General features: G+C 43.5%; 1 protein-coding gene and 1 long non-coding RNA gene across 2 annotated transcripts in view; one reads left to right on the top strand and one right to left on the bottom strand.

The window, feature by feature from the left end:
* ZFHX3 (zinc finger homeobox 3) overlaps positions 1–17537 on the bottom strand; it is a 279755-nt gene that overhangs the window by 19702 nt on the left and 242516 nt on the right. Inside the window, exons 6-7 of the mRNA XM_017539350.2 lie at positions 8669–8802; positions 8340–8540 (exon numbers count right to left, since the gene is read on the bottom strand). Coding sequence (XP_017394839.1) covers positions 8340–8540; positions 8669–8802 — 335 coding nt within the window. The remainder of the gene's footprint in view (positions 1–8339; positions 8541–8668; positions 8803–17537) is intronic.
* On the top strand, positions 348–8779 carry LOC108311785. Its single transcript, XR_001828363.2, has 3 exons — positions 348–1723; positions 6386–6861; positions 8692–8779. It is a non-coding gene; the product is annotated as an uncharacterized LOC108311785 (long non-coding RNA).

The raw sequence follows: 17537 nt of genomic DNA, 5'->3' as shown, positions 1-17537 counted from the left end.
CTGGCTACTAACCTGCATGGAATTCAGACTGTCCCAGCCATAGTCTCTGATGGACAGCTGAAAATGGGAAAGTCAGTAACCCGGCTGTTGGCCGGACATGGTGGCTCATTCCTGTAATCCCAGCACTTTGGGAGGCTGAGGCAGGTAGATCACTTGAGGTCAGGAGTTCAAGACTAGCCTGGCCAACATGGTGAAACCCAACTCTACTAAAAATACAAAAATCAGCCAGGCGTGGTCGTGCATGCCTGTAGTCCCAGTTACTCAGGAGGCTGCGACAGGAGAGCCGCGTGAACCCAGGAGGCAATGAGCCAAGAACGTGTCACTGCACTCCAGTCTGGGTGACAGAGTGAGACTCTTGATAGATAAATAAATAAATAAATCCCAGCTGTACTGAGCACCGTTCTGTAAAGACTTTCCCTTTTGCCAGAAACACTGAACCATGTAGGTTTGTAAGAAGGCAAAACCTGGTTGTAGCATAACTTGGTCATGCCAAGTGTGCCAAACTTCAGAGGCCCTCAAATAACTGGTCCTACCACCAGTTTTCCTGCACAACCTACATGCATGCTTTCTGTCTCTTCCTCTCCCCCTCTCCATCTCTGGCCACAATCCTACAATGTCCATACTTCCAGCCATGTACTTGACAGTCAAACAAAAAAAGTTCTAAGGTTTGGCCAGATGACAGTATACAATCAGCCCAAACACCTACACTTTCTACATTGACTGTACCATCCACATTGATTATTCCAATAATCCATACATCAGTAAACATTTAATACACTAAATTACATCCCCCACTCTATTCACTAATGAACCTGAGAAGTAACAATAAAAAGTTTTTCTGGTTAAGAAAATGCAGTTCATTACAGTCATTACAGCATTTGGGTCTCTCAAGATTGGCCTCTTCCATGCAAAAGGCATTACCATGGTGATCTTCTAGACACCATATGTTTTCCTCCCATATCTTTTGAGCCAATTAACCTACTCTCCTCCCAGAGCACATGTGCAGTTCATGGCAAGTTAGGAAGAAACCATCAATTGACTGGGTTGCAGAAAGTTTAGAAGCAAACAGTGGCTCTGATATATCCCTAACAAACAGGTTTCATGCATAACAAAAGAAATGTGGAGTTCTACTCCAAGACTGAATACCTCCCAGTTTAAGCAATTTTCATATACAATAGAAACAGAAGTGTTCCACACTGATGCTAAAAATGTTGGCTTAAGTTAATTCCAAAATACCACAGTTGAGAAGGAGTAGCCTTGAGTGACTCTCAGTTCATTCATTTGACCATCATTTACGAAACGCTGTACAGGATCCACGTGCTGTATGCTTGTGAGATGCAGAGGGCAAGACAAAAGTCCTTGTCCCCAAGAAGCTTATGATCCAGAATAATTAAAACTTCAGAGGTCATAAAAGCCTTAGAAATCTAATAAAAGTTGCAGACTCCTAGGAAAATACTTTCACAGAAAGAATATTCCAGATGATTACAGGAAATCACAAGTTCCCCAGAGGGAAATCCATATACTTAAGTAAAGTACCCTTGATCTAATAGGAGAGGGGACATAGGTTCATAAATATATAGTTCCAAGGTATGTATTAAAACTGCGTATGTATCATAGTTTGGTTCATTATCATTTTGGATTATGTTTGCATGCTTTTCAGGATTCTGTGAGGTGAGTGGAACCTAAGGCCTCAAGGACCACCTTACACAGCCCAGTGTCTGAGGTACTGGTCTGGTCTGGTCTCGCACTTTGATACTTGCGAGGGGCTGCTGCAATGTATAATTTCTTGGTAGAAGCTGGAATTACAAGGAACACCATCGTGCCACCTACCCCAACGCCTGCAGATCACAGATGTGGAAGGGCAAACACCCTGTGCAGCCAAGATAACCCTTTGTTAAGTTCTTATGGGATTGTTCATGCCCATTCATCTCTCAAGGCTACCCACAGACAGGCTGGCCTAAGTTAGATAGATGTCCCTGACGCATTCCATGTGCTAGAAAGCAGAGATATTTTCTTTTCCTTTTTTTTTTTTGAAATGGAATTTCGCTCTTGTCGCCCAGGCTGGAGGGTAACCGCATGATCTCGGCTCACTGTAACGTCCGCCCCCCAGGTTCAAGCGATTGTCCTGCCTCAGCCTCCCAAGTAGCTGGGATTACAGGCATGTGCCATCACACCCAGCTAATTTTTCTGTACTTTTAGTAGAGACAGGGTTTCACCATATTGGCCAGGCTGGTCTCAAACTCCTGACCTCAGGTGATCTGCCTGCCTCACCCTCCCAAAGTGCTGGGATTACAGGTGTGAGCCACCACGCCCAACCAGCAGAGATATTTTCTTAGTAAAAGTGGTGAACGTAGTTTCTCTGAGACCCTATTCCTACTGCCTTGGCACTGCTCACTTTAGGACTTCTTTCTGAAAAATCCATTATTCTAGGTGAAAAGTGTAGATCTGCCAACACCTAGGCTCCCAAGGATGCCTCAAATCCTTTACTTTTAATTGAAAGTCAACAGAATGAAGAACTTCAGACAGACAAAAAGGAGAGAGGCTTAGGCACAGACCTCTCTGGCACAGACCAAACCAGTCTTTACATCCTGGTAGATGAGGCTGGTTCTGCCCAAAACATTGAAGCATCAAGTTAAAACCCAACTGCTTTTAGGGCTGAGCAATCTAGCGAGTGCTGTACCTAAAGCCAGCTGCTCACTTCCTTCCCTGTATCTAGACAGCCTATTAGCTGGTTTCTGCACACTTAAAGCCAGCAAACCAGGCACATCTTGCCAGTAGAGTTTGAGAATTGGGTTCCCCTGCCTTTACTGCCTTCTACACGTGCCAGGGAGAGCACTGGATCATGGAGTCTAAGAGGCCCAGCTTCTCCTCTCCTTGTACCATTTCCTTTTTTTTTTTTTTTTTAATTGGAGATAGCCTCACTTTGCCACCCAGGCTGGAGTACAGTGGCATGATCATGGCTTGCTGCAGCCTCAAACTGCGGAGTTTGATTCTTCTGCCTCAGCCTACTCAGTAGCTACAACTACAGGTACACACCACCATACTCGGCAATGTTTTTTTTTCTTTTTTTTTTTTTTTGGTAGAGACACCGTCTTGCCATGTTGCCCTGTCTGGTCTCAAACTCCTGGACTCAAGCCATCCTTTCACCTTGGCCTTCTTGTTTCCTTTCTAAAACTGCTTCTCTATGGTAGTTCATTCAGTTTTTAAATACATAAAGCTCAGAAGAAAATACTGTAGGGCTGTGGTAACATTCATGTGGGCTGGAAACCAATGTACCTCAGAACCACATTTTTAAAACTGAGGATGAGAAAGATCGAAAAGGTGGGTGGGAGAACAGGAAACACATGAAGAGGTATACACATGTGCACAGAGAGAGTGAGAGGTGAGGAGGAGAATGAATTGGAGAGAAAAGCTTCATTAGACTCCGAAAGGCAAGCAGTGGCAGTATACCAAGGTCACTTCTAATTTAGACCATCTAATTGGCAAACAGGCTCCAAATGGCTATCATCTCACAGGGCTTGGAATTAATGAAGCCCGATTATTGTCATTACCTTCCTCTTAGAGATAAAGTGAGAGAGCTGGTACCCAGGTGGGTGTGACAGCCCCCAGGCCAGTGGCCACCCAAGAAGAGCTCCAGTGTTGGGGAGCCGGATGACCAGTCTGGCCCAGAGACTCAGACACACAGGCACACATGGGGCACAGAGAGTCAGACACTGACGGAAAAAATCGCAAGGGACAAACTAGTGGTCTCAAAAGGGAATATAGAGAAAAGTGCAGGCAACGCAGGGCCAGGGGCATGGAAGGGAAATCTGTGCAGGTGCAAAAATTACAGAATAATTAAGAGCTACCAAAGGGGGTAAAGATAAAGGGCTAGAGAAGGTGTTCCTAAGCTGCCCAGGAACCAATCCCTTCTCCACTGTGAGGTCATATTCTGTTAAATGTTGAAAGAAGAAAGAAAATTTCCCCATACCAGTGCTTCAGGATCCCAGTGGTGTGTTCTGTCATGTAGAAAGATAGTGATCAATTAGAATAATTTAAGAGTATTGAAATGCATGGTAGATGGTCTTTCCTATTCTCATCCCGGGGCCAGAAACATGGGCCCCATGCCTTCCACCCTCACTTCCTGAAAGATTAGGAAAATAAGGCCACTACACAGCAGCTCCTACATCTCATTTCACCAATTTGAAATCTCAAGCTTCTTTGTAAATAGGTGAGAGTTCTTATGTGAAACTGACACTGGGGGCGGACTCCCCAGCCAGTTGTGGAGGAGCCCTTGTCTCATCTCTGTTAAGCTTTATAGATTTCCTTCTTTCATATGACGTGTGCGGAGACACTCTTTGGAGCTCTGTTTCCAGTAGGCCAAGAAGAATGAAGTGCTGTGGGTGCGGTCTCCATAGTGGAGGGCCAGCACTCTAGTTGTTCCTAGTGGTGAATATTCCTCAAGCACCCTCATCAGTAAGAAGAAGGGGGCCCATGGAAGACATAGATACGAGATGCACAGCATAAGCAAGCAGGTGTTACCATAGCAACAGACATATTAGACACTGCAGGTTCCTGAAAGCTGTCTGATAAGGTATTATTAAATGAAGCCTCCTCAAAACGCACTCCATTTACAACTGAACAGAAAGATGTTGTGTAGAAAGTAATCTGTTTCCATTTATCAGGGTGGAATTTACTTTTAGTGGGACAGAACCGAACTCAAGCTAAATCCTGAGACTTTGGACCCAGAGAGCAAAAAATATTTACCAGAATTTACAGCTGTAAATACCCCTGACACGCCCCTTGTCTGCCAGGAATCATCTATTTGGGAGATTTTGCAAGCTTTTCCTATTCTGCAGCCAACGGCAACTAACTCAGTCAACCATTTGGAAAGAAAGAAGATTCCCTCCTCTTGCTGCCATTCATCCTAGCCAGTCAGAGACAAAGCAGATATAACTTTCTTCTCCTGGAGGATGAATGACCATAGAACTGGCCATTCCTTAATGATATGGTTTAGAAAATGGAGCCTCGGTTAGAGGGCCATTTTTCATCCATACTCTTTTCAGTTTCCTGCTCTTTTTGTCCATGAACAAACAGATACAGTATATCGCTAGAAAGCCTAACCAGTATTTTCCTGGAGCCAGTTTTCTAATAAAATGACAGTAAAATACTCTCCCATGGCATGATTTTAACCACAGGTTCATTATAATCACTTAGTTGTAAAACAATTGCAAATTCTATTTTTACACCAAAATTTTCAGAGGAAAGACACTGGCATCTGCTTTGATTCATCAGGGCAGAAACCAAGATCAGTATTCCAGTCCTTGAACAGGCTCTCGAGTTCACCTTGTGGTAGGCTGACGAATTCCCTCTAACCCTGGCTGCTCTTTTTTTTTTTTTTTTCCTGCTGAACTAAAGGACTGAGATAGAGATGCATAGTTTGGCTCAATGCAAACTATCACCATGACTGGAGAAACCAGTTTAGTACTGACAGCCATGCCATAACTACATCTTCTCATGCAAAGAGAAAACTCATCCTTGCATATACATCTCTCAGTAAAAAGTAAAATATGTATATGATTACATTTCTCACAACTTTCAACTTTACTCCTGAATTCATTAACTTTGTCATGTTGCTAACAAATTGACTTCCCATTACCAGTACATTTCCCACAACCTGCACACTTCTCAGAAATGTCTAGAAAACATCTCCAGGGTCTGCTGTGGAAAGATGAAGCATGTAGGGGTTTCTATACAAGATACTAAGCACAGCCCCTTTAGGGAGCAGTGTCTCCTAAATAATTATATTGTCAGGGGTTCTAGAACAGTTTTTATTGACCAGTCCCATGATGTATCCTTATGCTCCCTGGCATTGTACACACAATTTTATATTTGCAAAATACTTGATGGACGGTCAATAACTGGTATCAAACATCAGTGTGCAAAGAATAATCCAGTATGGCTGTATAGCTTTCATCAGAGTCTCCATAAAGGTCAAGAATCACTGCTTTCGAAGATGCTGGTTACTGGGTAACTTCCAGAAATATCTTAGGGATTGGTACCCAAGCAAATGCAGCAGTAATATCCTGCCCTTGAAGACTCCATTGGTAAATGAAGAAGATTCACAATGACCACCACACTTGCCATGTGAAATTTACCTTGCTATTGCTGTTATGAAAATATAACAAACAATGAATATTTGAAATATAAGTTATACTCAAGTCCCTAGGGATAACATAAATGAAATTTTTACTGTCTAATGTAAACCAGTCATGCTGATTACTATAGGCCCACAGTTCCTAAACTAGATTGATATTAAATAGCAAAAATAATCACCTGAGTAAAAGAAAAATGTAGCTCAGTATTGACAATGCTTCCCTCCCCACATCTCTTTCTATTCCTTCAGGCTCCCATGGTTCCAGGCCATTAGCTGGGAAGTACAATGAGGCCTGTTACTTCCAAGGCTGATGAGAACGCTGAGGAAACCAGTAACACAAACTCACTGGTCCACAAAAGGAGGTTTTCACTTACAGAGAATCTTTACACAATATTCATCAGCCAAATACCTACAGAAAGTTAATTCATACTTGAAAGATCTCAGAAAGGCAACTCATGCTAGGTCCCCTTTGAGCTTCCCATGGGCTGCTCAAGTTGTCTTGATGCATCGTCAATTATATGTTCTTCACGACTAAACATCGCTTACAACATTATTAATTTCTGCAGAACCAAATGGAACAGGAAATGCCTAGAGGTGATATGTCTGTGACCTGCACATTATAACGTGGAATTGTGAACAGACTACCTCTCTGGGAATCTTCACATGAAAAGGCAATCAAATTAACTTCCAATTAGTCCACTGCTAAAAATAATGCTAAGAAAGAGGTGAGAATAATTCTCTTTGGTGGCTTTTCCTCTAATTATCAGGAATGGTCTTTTTTTTTTTTTGAGACAGAGTCCCGCTCTGTTGCCCAGGCTGCAGTGCAGTGGCGTGATCTGGGCTCACTGCAACTTCTGCCTCCTGGGTTCAAGTGATTCTCCTGCCTCAGCCTCCTGAGTAGCTGGGATTATAGGCACCTGCCACCACACCTGGCTAATCTTTGTATTTTTAGTATGGGGTTTCACCATGTTGGCCAGGCTGGTCTCGAACTCCTGACCTCAGGTGATCCACCTGCCTCAGCTTCCCAAAGTGCTGGGATTACCGGCCTGAGCCACTGCGTCCACCCAGGAAAGGGCTTTCATAGCACCAGCGTAGTCAAAACTAGGATATCACCACCACCGGCAGTATTTTGAAAAGTTTTCATGTTACAGCTAGATTTACATCTTTATACTAATTAGGCCATGTTTACAGTGGTCACTTAAGAGTCATGCCTTCAAAATCTGCAGCTCTAGCAATATCATATTCACAAATGCAAAACCCACATCCACGAATCAACATATCCAGCTGTACATTTTCTTGCTTTGAGAATAAAAGTATCTCCTGAGAAACTCCTCCTCCATTACAGGGCTATCCCTAGCGTTGAAAATTGTGGGTTCAAATCTCTACTCTGCTCCTTAACAAATGGCATCAAGTCAGTTAACATCTTTGAACTCAGTTTCCTTATGTGCTGATGGGAATGTGGCAAAACAATTTTTTCTTTCTTTTTTTGAAGAGATAGGGTCTCCCTCTGTTACCCAGGCTGTAGTGCAGTGGCCTGATCATAGCTCACTGCAACCTCAAACTCCTGGGCTCAAGTTTAGTTCCTGGCCAACATGGTGAAACCACATCTCTACTAAAAACACAAAAGATCCTCTCAACTCAGCCTCCCAAGTAGCTAGCGGTACAGGTGCATACACCACCATGCCTGGCTAATTTTAAAATATTTTTTTGTAGAGACAGGGTCTCATTATGTTAGCTAGCTTGTCTCAAACTTCTGGCCTCATGCGATCCCCCCACCCTGACCTCCCAAAGAACTGGGATTAGAGGTGTGACCTAATGTACCTGGCTCCCTTCAAAAACAAAAATAGAGTTTCTTATGAGGATGAAATGAGACATAATGAAGGTAAGAGCAATCTAGTCCATGACCTGCTCAGTAAAGGTTTGAAGAATTTGAATGATGATTTCTTCACATCAATGGTTAGCTAATCCATGCCTCTGTCCCTGGAGGAGAGAGAGGATGTTAAGGGACACATGTTCAGCACTTTGGGCTATGGTCATGCCAAGTCTAAGACAGGGATGGTAGAACAAAGGTCACAGAATGAGAACCATTACCTGACGTTCCCAACTCTACACTGGCTTTCTCATCCAATAACACGGTATCTTGCTACTGAGCCACCTTTGACCCTGGAGAAAGACCACAGGGTGCTGCTCCTGGCTGCCTTACCGTCATAATGAGCTTCTCCACGCAGTCAGGTGCCACGCTGTGGAGGTGGGTGAGGTGCAGCTGGAGGTGGATCTTGTTGTTGAGCATGTCCTGGCACAGGGGGCAGCGAAGCATGGGCTGCACCGAGTGCTGCGTCATGGCATGCACACGGAGCCGGTTGACATCAGCATTACTGTACTTGCAGTAGGGACACTGGTACATCTGTGGGGAACACACCCACTGCTCTGAGCAACTGTGTGTGCCCCAAGCCCAGCCACCCAAAAGTGTGTGTTCCCCACCAATGTCTACAACATCTCACCCCCCACCAGCAGAGTCCCTTCCAGCCTCACCTGCTCCGGTTTGATCTCCTCAGATGTTTTTGGTCGCTTTGAAGAGAGGGGAGACTCTGAGCTACCTGGGAAGGAGATGCGTTTGGAGGTTGCAGGAGAATCTGTCAGCTCCTTCTCTGCTTGGCTGGACGATGCTAGAAGAGAAAGTAGAAGATGCAATACAGCAGCCAGGCCAGGCCAGCTCCCAGAGGGTTTGTGTTGGGTGAAAATCAACATTCATTTATAGCACAGGATTTTCTTCAAACACCAAAATTCAAGAAGGATGAACATCCGGACTGATTTATCAAGCATGTTGGAATAGAAGCAAGTGTTTCTTTCTCCCCCATGAATTTCTGTCACTATGTTAACAACTGAACATTAGGAAAAGAAGGCAAAGAAATGGAATAAAAGGCTTTGGAGTTGGATTAAGCTAAATTCTGTCTGTTCTAACCTCCCCCAATCTAGACACAATCTGCTGGCTTGTGGGGGGCAGTAGGGCTGAGGGTGGGTGGGAAGTTTTGCTTTGCCACCCTGAGTACCAGACATGCTCTGTTTCAGAGATCTAAGAAGAGAGGTGCTCTCAACTTTATTGTCCCTCCTTTTGGAATCACAACATGGCACAGCACCAGCAACATGACGAATGTGATTTGAGAAAGGTTCACATGGCTGTCGGCATACCAAATATGTGGGGGGGAAAATCAAGTTTGGGTTCTGGAGTTTAATACTGGGGAAGAAATAATTGGGGAGTAGAACTAAGCAGGGTATGAATCCAAGATATAATCCAGCCAATGCTCCAAACCTAAGAGTTTATTCGGAGTGGGTGGGAAGAGGGACAGTTTCCTATCTGCTTACCCAAGCCATGCCTCCATACCCCTCTTGCCTCTACCACCAAAAAACCAAATGCTAATTAAAGAGAAGCTGCCCATAAGGACTGAGTAGCAGACAGCACGTACAGAAGTGCTGGTGGAAGGAGTTCTCTGAAGCAGGGAAAGGAAACATTATTTTCTCTATTGTTTAACCTCAATCAGTAGGCACTAGGTTAGGCTCAGGGTTTATAATTAGAAAAAAAAGCTGCTATTTGTTCCTCCTTCCAGTTGAGGCAAACACTTTCAAATGAAAACAGCCAGGCTAAGGGTTTATCCAGGATAAGAAAGGCTCCTCCAGTTTAAACACAAATTCCAGTGTGGATGGATCTGGTTGTTCCACAACCTGGTCAGTTTCTGAGTGTCGGCTCTTTCATTTGTTTTGAATGTGGTCCTCCATTTTTCAGAATTTTGCTTAAAATTCTTAAAATTCATGAAAGTGGTAGTGAGAAAATATATACCCACTGCCCTCATGAAAAAATAATGTGACTCAGCACTCAGGTCACTGGATTAGAAAGCCTAATTTTTATTCCTTGTTAAACTGCTTTCTGTTTTACCCTGTCTAGTTATCTAGCATGTATTTCCATTTATGCTTGGGTTTGAAATTTGTTCTGATGTGGACACCAAGATGCTGTCATTATAGATGTGTACTTTAATAAACAATCTTAGGAAATCAATTTTATTCATTAAAGTCATAAGGCCACAATATAATTTTGAAAAGAAATGTGCCAAATGCAGGAAATATATTCCAGGAAGTTGATGCTGTTCCCAGAATGCACATCTTGTGACCTTTAACCCCAGTATCTCGGTAACCTGGTCTACGTAAGTTTGTAGGACATCTATTATTTAAAAAGTACAAGGACAAGCATATTACACACAGATCCCCCTCCTCCCAACACACACATTCATAACAGTACTTTAATCTGTCTCGAATCGACTTCAAACCCATTTTGCTCTTAATGGGAGTTATTCATTTTCACTTGAAAGGTAATACATGACAGCTGGATGTTTAATGTGATGGACTGGCTGCCGATTAACTAGGTGCTGTAACATTCTAGACCAGTTCCCCCATGGCCCACTTCCCATCTCCTGGCCCCGCTCACACCTGATCCTACGGAACTTTGCGTTGCAGGTTTCAGACCTTACAGTGTGATGGGCCACTCCTGAACATGTCTACATTTGGAGCCTTTAATTAATGTTTCAGGGACCTAAGTTCTCTTGCACCCAGAAGCTTCCTTATTTGCCATCATTTTGATTTTTGCTTACTGGTTCTCTTCTATATATTGACTCTTCAAATGCATTCTCAAGATGCGGTAGGTAAGGGCATCAAATAATACTTTCCATGTTTGTTTGTCACAGCCATTTCTTTACCTTCTCTATTGTTAACCCCAATTGATAGGCAGTAGGTTAGGCTCAGGGTTTACAGTAGGAAAAAGTTGTTCAGAGAGAAGAAATTTGAGAGAACGATTGTGGCAGATAGGAAAAAGCTGCTATCTGCTCCTCCTTCCAATAGAGGCAAACCAAAACACAGATTCTATTCCATACACTCATCCCCATCTTTTTGTTACTCTGCCTGACTAAAAACAACACCTGTTTTTATAGGACTGTGACTACCTTGTAAATGCCCTCAATCTGCCTGCCACCCCACTAGGGAATGAGTCCATTGTGCACTTGCTCAGTAGTGTGGATGAATGGGCACCGAGGCTGAGACCACCCAACTCATCTCACTCTCCCAGAGCTGAAAAGCAAACACAGTAACCCAGTGCAGCATTAGTTTCCTCACAGGACCAAAGAGTCCATCCTCTTCCTTGAATGCTAAACACATGATGAATTGTGGTGAGGTTGCAGAGGTGAGAATTCTGGTTTCAGAAGCCACTATTCTTTCCCCCTGCATGGAGAGGGGAACTTTTATTATCTTTTTTTTTTTTTTCAAACTCAAACTGCTCTGGAATTCTAAAGCTTCTTTTGTGAGCTTGAGCTAAGGATCCATTATAAAGTGTTTTAAAAAATAAAATCACCACTTGCTCGCGCATTTCTCTTTCTTCCCAGTAATACAACAGCCCTGCTCTAACATAAAATGTTGCATCCACTGGTGCACGAACTTAAGGTTCATCTCCATTCTATCTAGGACAATCTGCATCTTTATTCGATCAAATCTGTCTAGAAGTGGATATTAGCCACCTGCAGCTCACTGGTCCCTTCTCTAAAGATAAAGCAATGCCATTCTTATAACAGATTCTATAAACACCCAGTTCCAATCTCACTGTGTTTCCCTGAGTGATGTGGGGATAGCTCCTAAGAGTTAACTATGGCTGACACATGCTCTTCCCTTGCTTGGCCTCAGACATTAAAATGTCAGTCCCTATCAAGACATAGTACCGAAGTCTTTACACAGCTTCTATAGATGGGCAAACAGTTATATAAGTTCTGGCCAAGCACTGTGGCTCATGCCTGTAATCCTAGCACTTTGGGAGACAGAGGTGGGAGGACTGCTTGATCCCAGGAGTTCAAGACCGGCCCGAGGAACATGGTGAAACCCCATCTCTACAAAAATTAGCCAGGCGTGGTGGCAGGTGCCTGTTGTCCTAGCTACTCAGGAGGCTGAGATGGGAGTATCACCTGAGTCTGGGATGTTGAGGCTGTGGTGAGCCATGATTGTGCCACTGCACTCCAGCCTGGATGAGACTGTCTCAAAAAGAAGAAAAAAAAAGAGTTGTGCAAGTTCCCCACCAACCTGACAGATGAGGGTTTATCACAGAACACAATCATTCTCCCAAGTTTCTTCTCTCTGAACAACTTCAAAAGGGCCAGAGTCTCAGAATAAATTTCTACCTCAGTTCTGTCACTAGCATACACCATAGGCATAAGTAAATGAAGTTGTATGGATACCAAGAGAAAAAGTATGAGGTTTTCTACTTTGAAGGCTTTTCTAACCTTAAAACTCTAGAAGACATGTCACAATATACAAAACACTTTTAAAAATCAATTACTGGTCACTCTAAGCCTGCTATGATGTCACATAAGTGAAATGGAAATAGATGCCCTCCAGAGACAAGACAGTTTAGACCACTGGTGCCTGGAAACTTTGGTTTATACTGGCAACAAAAAACCAAACAACTTGAAGCATTAGTATCTGTAGTGGTTTGTACAATAATGATAAAATGATGTGGAAACAATCTAGATCTCTTGCAATAGGGCATGGTGTAAGTAAACAATGGTACAGCCATTCTACTGAGTATTATAGACATGAAAAATGACTGCTATGAAGCAGTATGGAAAAATCATCGAGAATGCAAATCAGAAAAGAAGATAAAATGTGTATTGTCCCATGTTACAGCTATGTAAAAATTAGGTATTAGAAAAAAGACTAAAAGAAAATGATCATTGTCTTTAGGTGATGACATCACGGACCATTTTATAAGTTTTCCCATAGTCATTTTATTTTTAGTATCACAGTTATCATTTAAGTTCAACTGTCCATGAAAAAGTTGGTATTTGAGGCTGTGTGGTGGCTCATGCTTGTAATCCCAGCAATTTGGGAGGCCAAGGCAGGTGGATCATCTGAGGTCAGGAGTTCAAGACCAGCCTGGCAAACGTGACGAAACCTCATCTCTAATAAAAATACAAAATATTAGCCAGGTATGGTGGCAGGCGCCTATAATCCCAGCTACTTGGGAGGCTGAGGCAGGAGAACTGCTTGAATCCAGGAGCCGGAGGCTGCAGTGAGCCAGGATCGTGCCATTATACTCCAGCCTGGACAACAAGAGTGAAACTCCATCTCAAAAAAAAAAGAAAAAAAAAAAGTTGGTATTTGGCTCTATGCTGTGCAAAACATCAGACGGTATTTTTTATTTTGCTAGTTAAAGCAATTTCTCTCATTTTGGCAGTTATAAAATACGAAAATATGTGTTAAATCTCAGTGAATCTTTCACAGGCAACATGTTGGGCTCCTGGGATTTCAAAGGGGATAAAAATGTGGTAAGGAATCATGCGACTGAATGCTACAGATGACAAACCCTAGAAAGCTAGGTAAATGGGATATCGTGGCAACGAAATGCTGGGTCAAACTCCTACTCAAACTTCACAGGACGCGAGCTGTGGATTCCACGCCACATAGACTCTAGGGAGTGAGAAAGCACTTGCTCTGCTTATTAGTGTTCATGGTGGCCCTACCCAACACGTGTTGATGAGGCACAGGAAAGACTAGCATGTCCCTGTTAGGGAGTTCCGAAAATTCATAAGTCAGCTTTCTGGGCCAACAGCCACCATATCCCCTCATACTATGACGGGGTGGCCAACTACAACTCACAAAGACGAATACTGAGAGAGACAGAGCTGATTCATGATCATCTATTTTAACCCGTTGGGTTCCTCAGCATTCCAGGCAAAAGAACTTCTTTCAAAGGGAAGCACAGTTGTCAATGCACGGCTCCCTTAGGGGGAAAACCACTTATGCATGGAGACCCTAACTTCCAGATATCCTTTGATTTTATCATCATTTGTTTGAAAAGTATTTAACCTCTAAAACTAGTTACTTAAAAAGTTACCCTTCTACTCTTGCTACTTAGAGGGAACACGGAAGAGAGCTGATCTGCATTCATGCAACGTTTTGTTTGATTTACAAGACATGGTTTTATTATATTCTAAGCATACAGAATAATGAAAATATGGCTAGCAAAACTTCATGCAGGTAATGATTTACTTTAAGGAACAGTAACACTTAGAAAGCTTAAAAAGTGGCCAAAGATGGTGGAAGCATAGCCTTTCAACATTCACAGTCCCTTGTAACTTTACCTGATAAAACCATTCTCGCTAGAACAAATTCTCATGTAATCTTAATCTTTGCTAACAAATTCTACAGCCAACTCACTGAAATTCTGGCCACAGAAAACTGAAGAGTTTTACTTGCAATCCCAGTGGACTTAATGCCAACAGAGGCTTCATTTTTCATTTAGAAACTGTACAACTCTGAAGCCAGGTATGGCATGGAATTACTGCTTCATCCAAGATAAACCTGAAGAAAAATTGGAAATAAAGTAAATATGGAACACCTTATGGTCCCCCATTTTCAAGATATCCACTTGCCCTTCAAGAAAACCAATGTACTGGTAGAATGAGTTTCTGTGTTGCCTAAGCAAAATTCATCTTCTCACCACTCAGCACACTCACTGGAGCAGCTGGCATGGTGGGCTGCCTGTGACGCAAACCAGTCTCCCTCTGGACAAGACACCTCCCTCCCCTGGGGAAATCCCGGGGAAGGCAATCAGCTGTCTACGTTACTGGGAAGCTTCTTCTGCATCTCTTCATGGTAGAGTGACACTTGGAGGTGGTAATCACCAAAGTGCTGATCCTCTTCCTTTTTGACATCCCAGGGTGAGCCCACTGAGGGCCTGGGATGCTGCCTGACACTTGAACCTTGCGGAGAGTCCAAAGGCAGCCACCACCCCCACCTCTCAACCATCAGACTGTTAGCTAAAAAGTACTACTGACAGCCCCTCCATCTAAACTTCCATCTTCCAAACCAGCAACATAATGGAGGAGCCAATTAAATGATTATTAATTCATGCTACTTTCCGTAAGCCAGAGGTTCTCATTGCCTTGCGTTCCGTAAACCAGCTTGCCACCTGCCCCAGAAATTTACAGCAATCTTTTATCTATCTCCATTGACTAGGGGAAAAAAATTCACACAACTCCATCCTTGATGTCTGAGTTGGGATAACTCTCCCAACACACAAGACACAGATGTATCCCCAGATATCAAAGTGGTCATTCCGCTCAAAATTATAATTAAATGGAAGGTGCAGTGTGTTTCTCATAACCCCTTCTCTCTCAGCTTCTCATACCTCATACTCCCTCTAGACAGCAGAAATGTAGTATTTCCAGAGGGTCATCTGTGCTTCTGGATTCTGTGATCTTCTTACTTTCATTGAAAGTGGAGTTACTCCTGGCATTTGCTTGCAATTCCTTCCCCAGAGGACAGGCTGGGCTTTCTTACTCGCATCTCCTGTGGAGCTACTGCACTTGGTAAGTGGCCAGAGATCTGGCTAAATTTTCTTCCTTCCCCAATAGAGAGAACAACAGTTCCTTTAAAGAATCTGCTTTCCTGCCAGCTTAGTCTTTAAACATGCATGGTCTCATTCTGCCTCCAACCAAGCACTTAAAGATGTTTCAAAGAGGAGTAGGGGTGGCGGGGAAGAGGATTTGTGTGAAGCAGATGCATGCACATGTCCACTCAGCAAGGGGTGGTCTTCACGCCACAGCTCAAAAGAAGTTGGGGCTTCTCTATTCCCTGTCCAAAGGAACAGAATCTATCTCAACATCCAGCCTGGTGAAGTTAAGAACCTTCTGTTCAAAATGCAAGTCCTATTCTCAGGAAAGGCAAGCCATCTTGTTCCCATATAGCCCCAGAAAACATCTACCCCCCAAAATACAATATGTCTACATAGGTATGGCAAGACAAAGAGGTCCCATCCACTTCACAGACCTTTTATTTCTAAAAAGGATTTCAAATAAAATTGGATTTATAGTACAGATAGGTGTAAGAGTTACTCAGGGAAAGGCTGATTATTTTTCTTCTCCAACTTAAATATGAACGAAATAGGTCAGCACTTTAAAAATCCAGTAGCTCTTAGGTGTTATTGTTATGACTTTACTTTTTATTTGGAAATAATTATCGCCTCACAGGAAGTCGAAAGAACAGTATAGAGAGGGCCCATGTACACTTCACCCAGGTGTTACTTATTAAGCAGTTTAGATAAAGATTTCCAGGTCTTCAATCACTCTTCATTGTGATCCTGCCCCTCCAGCTCCTTCCCTCCCTCTGTCTCCACCACCCGCAGTCTTGCTTACATCTACCAAGACTTAGGGCCCTATGAGTGTCAGACACCTTCCCTGTCTTTTGGGAAAGCTCTGAGCCTCCCTCACCCAGCAAGGGCTCAGGACTTATTATCTAGTTAAAGAAGAAGTAGATTTCAAAACCTCATGCTTGTCAATGAGATCGCAGCCTTGAGGTTCAGCAAACCCCAGAATGTGTCAGGCTCCCAGGCAGGGTTCATTAAAACACAGATCATAGGCCCTGTCCGGAGGTTTGGATTCAGTAGGTCTGAGTCAGGTAATCTGCATTTCCAGTAAGTCCCCAGGTAATGCTGGTGGTCCAGGGCCCACACTTTGAGAACAGTCGTCAGAACCAAAGCTTTGTGTAACTGGTAGGAGCCACATCATTTTGTGGTCTAACTAGAATTAAATGAGAGGGCCTAGCACGCATGGGCCAATCTGTCAGTCCACTTTAAATGACTCTGACGACATGATTCTCTCATCTAAACTCAGGGATGATGGCCAGGCCCAGTCGCATAGCCTAGATGTTTTAAAACACCCTCAGGCTACCTGCTTACTCTGAAACAACTGCAGACACCTTCAAAGCCAGAAATTCAGAAGGAATAAGCTCCACGTGTTCTGTTAGCAGCCTAATCCAAAATAAGGACAGACTCCCTTGTTTATGGAAATCTCTTTCTTTCCACACGTCCTGTTCTGGAGAACCTCTGTGAAAAGAGGGCAATTATCTGTGGGCTCCTTCCACCTTGCTGAAGAGGAAGCATCTTTTGAGTGCTGGCTTCCCTAGGCCAGGCACCTGCAGGACACAGCAGCTAAAGGCTTTCTTTGCTTCAGCCCTGGAAGGATGCACAGATCTATGCTAGCCCTCAGTTGCACAAGTCAGCAATCTGGGAATGGGGGTTCAGGCACCATTCTGTGGGACTTCTGCTTTTTTTTTCAGGAAGCAGCCTCTCTGGCAGGCTCTGGAAGCCTCAAGGTGGGACGGTGGGTGCACGCTGACCAGTGGGTGCTGCTGCTTGCTCTGCATCTTTGGGGACAAAGATAGTACTAAGCCCTACATCAGAGACATCAATCCGTTGGACTGATTCCTTGCTGAAATATGCATAAGGCTAACCACACTGATTTGAGCTCCCAAAGGGCCATTCCACGTTTCAGTTTCAAGACACCTTGCTCCCTCTATGTCAGGTTTGCAAATG

This window comes from Cebus imitator, unplaced genomic scaffold, assembly GCF_001604975.1.
Source record: "Cebus imitator isolate Cc_AM_T3 unplaced genomic scaffold, Cebus_imitator-1.0 Scaffold118, whole genome shotgun sequence".
In the NCBI taxonomy this organism is placed as follows: domain Eukaryota; kingdom Metazoa; phylum Chordata; class Mammalia; order Primates; family Cebidae; genus Cebus; species Cebus imitator.
Note: the sequence above shows the minus strand (reverse complement) of the source record. Positions and strands in the feature narration are given on the sequence as shown.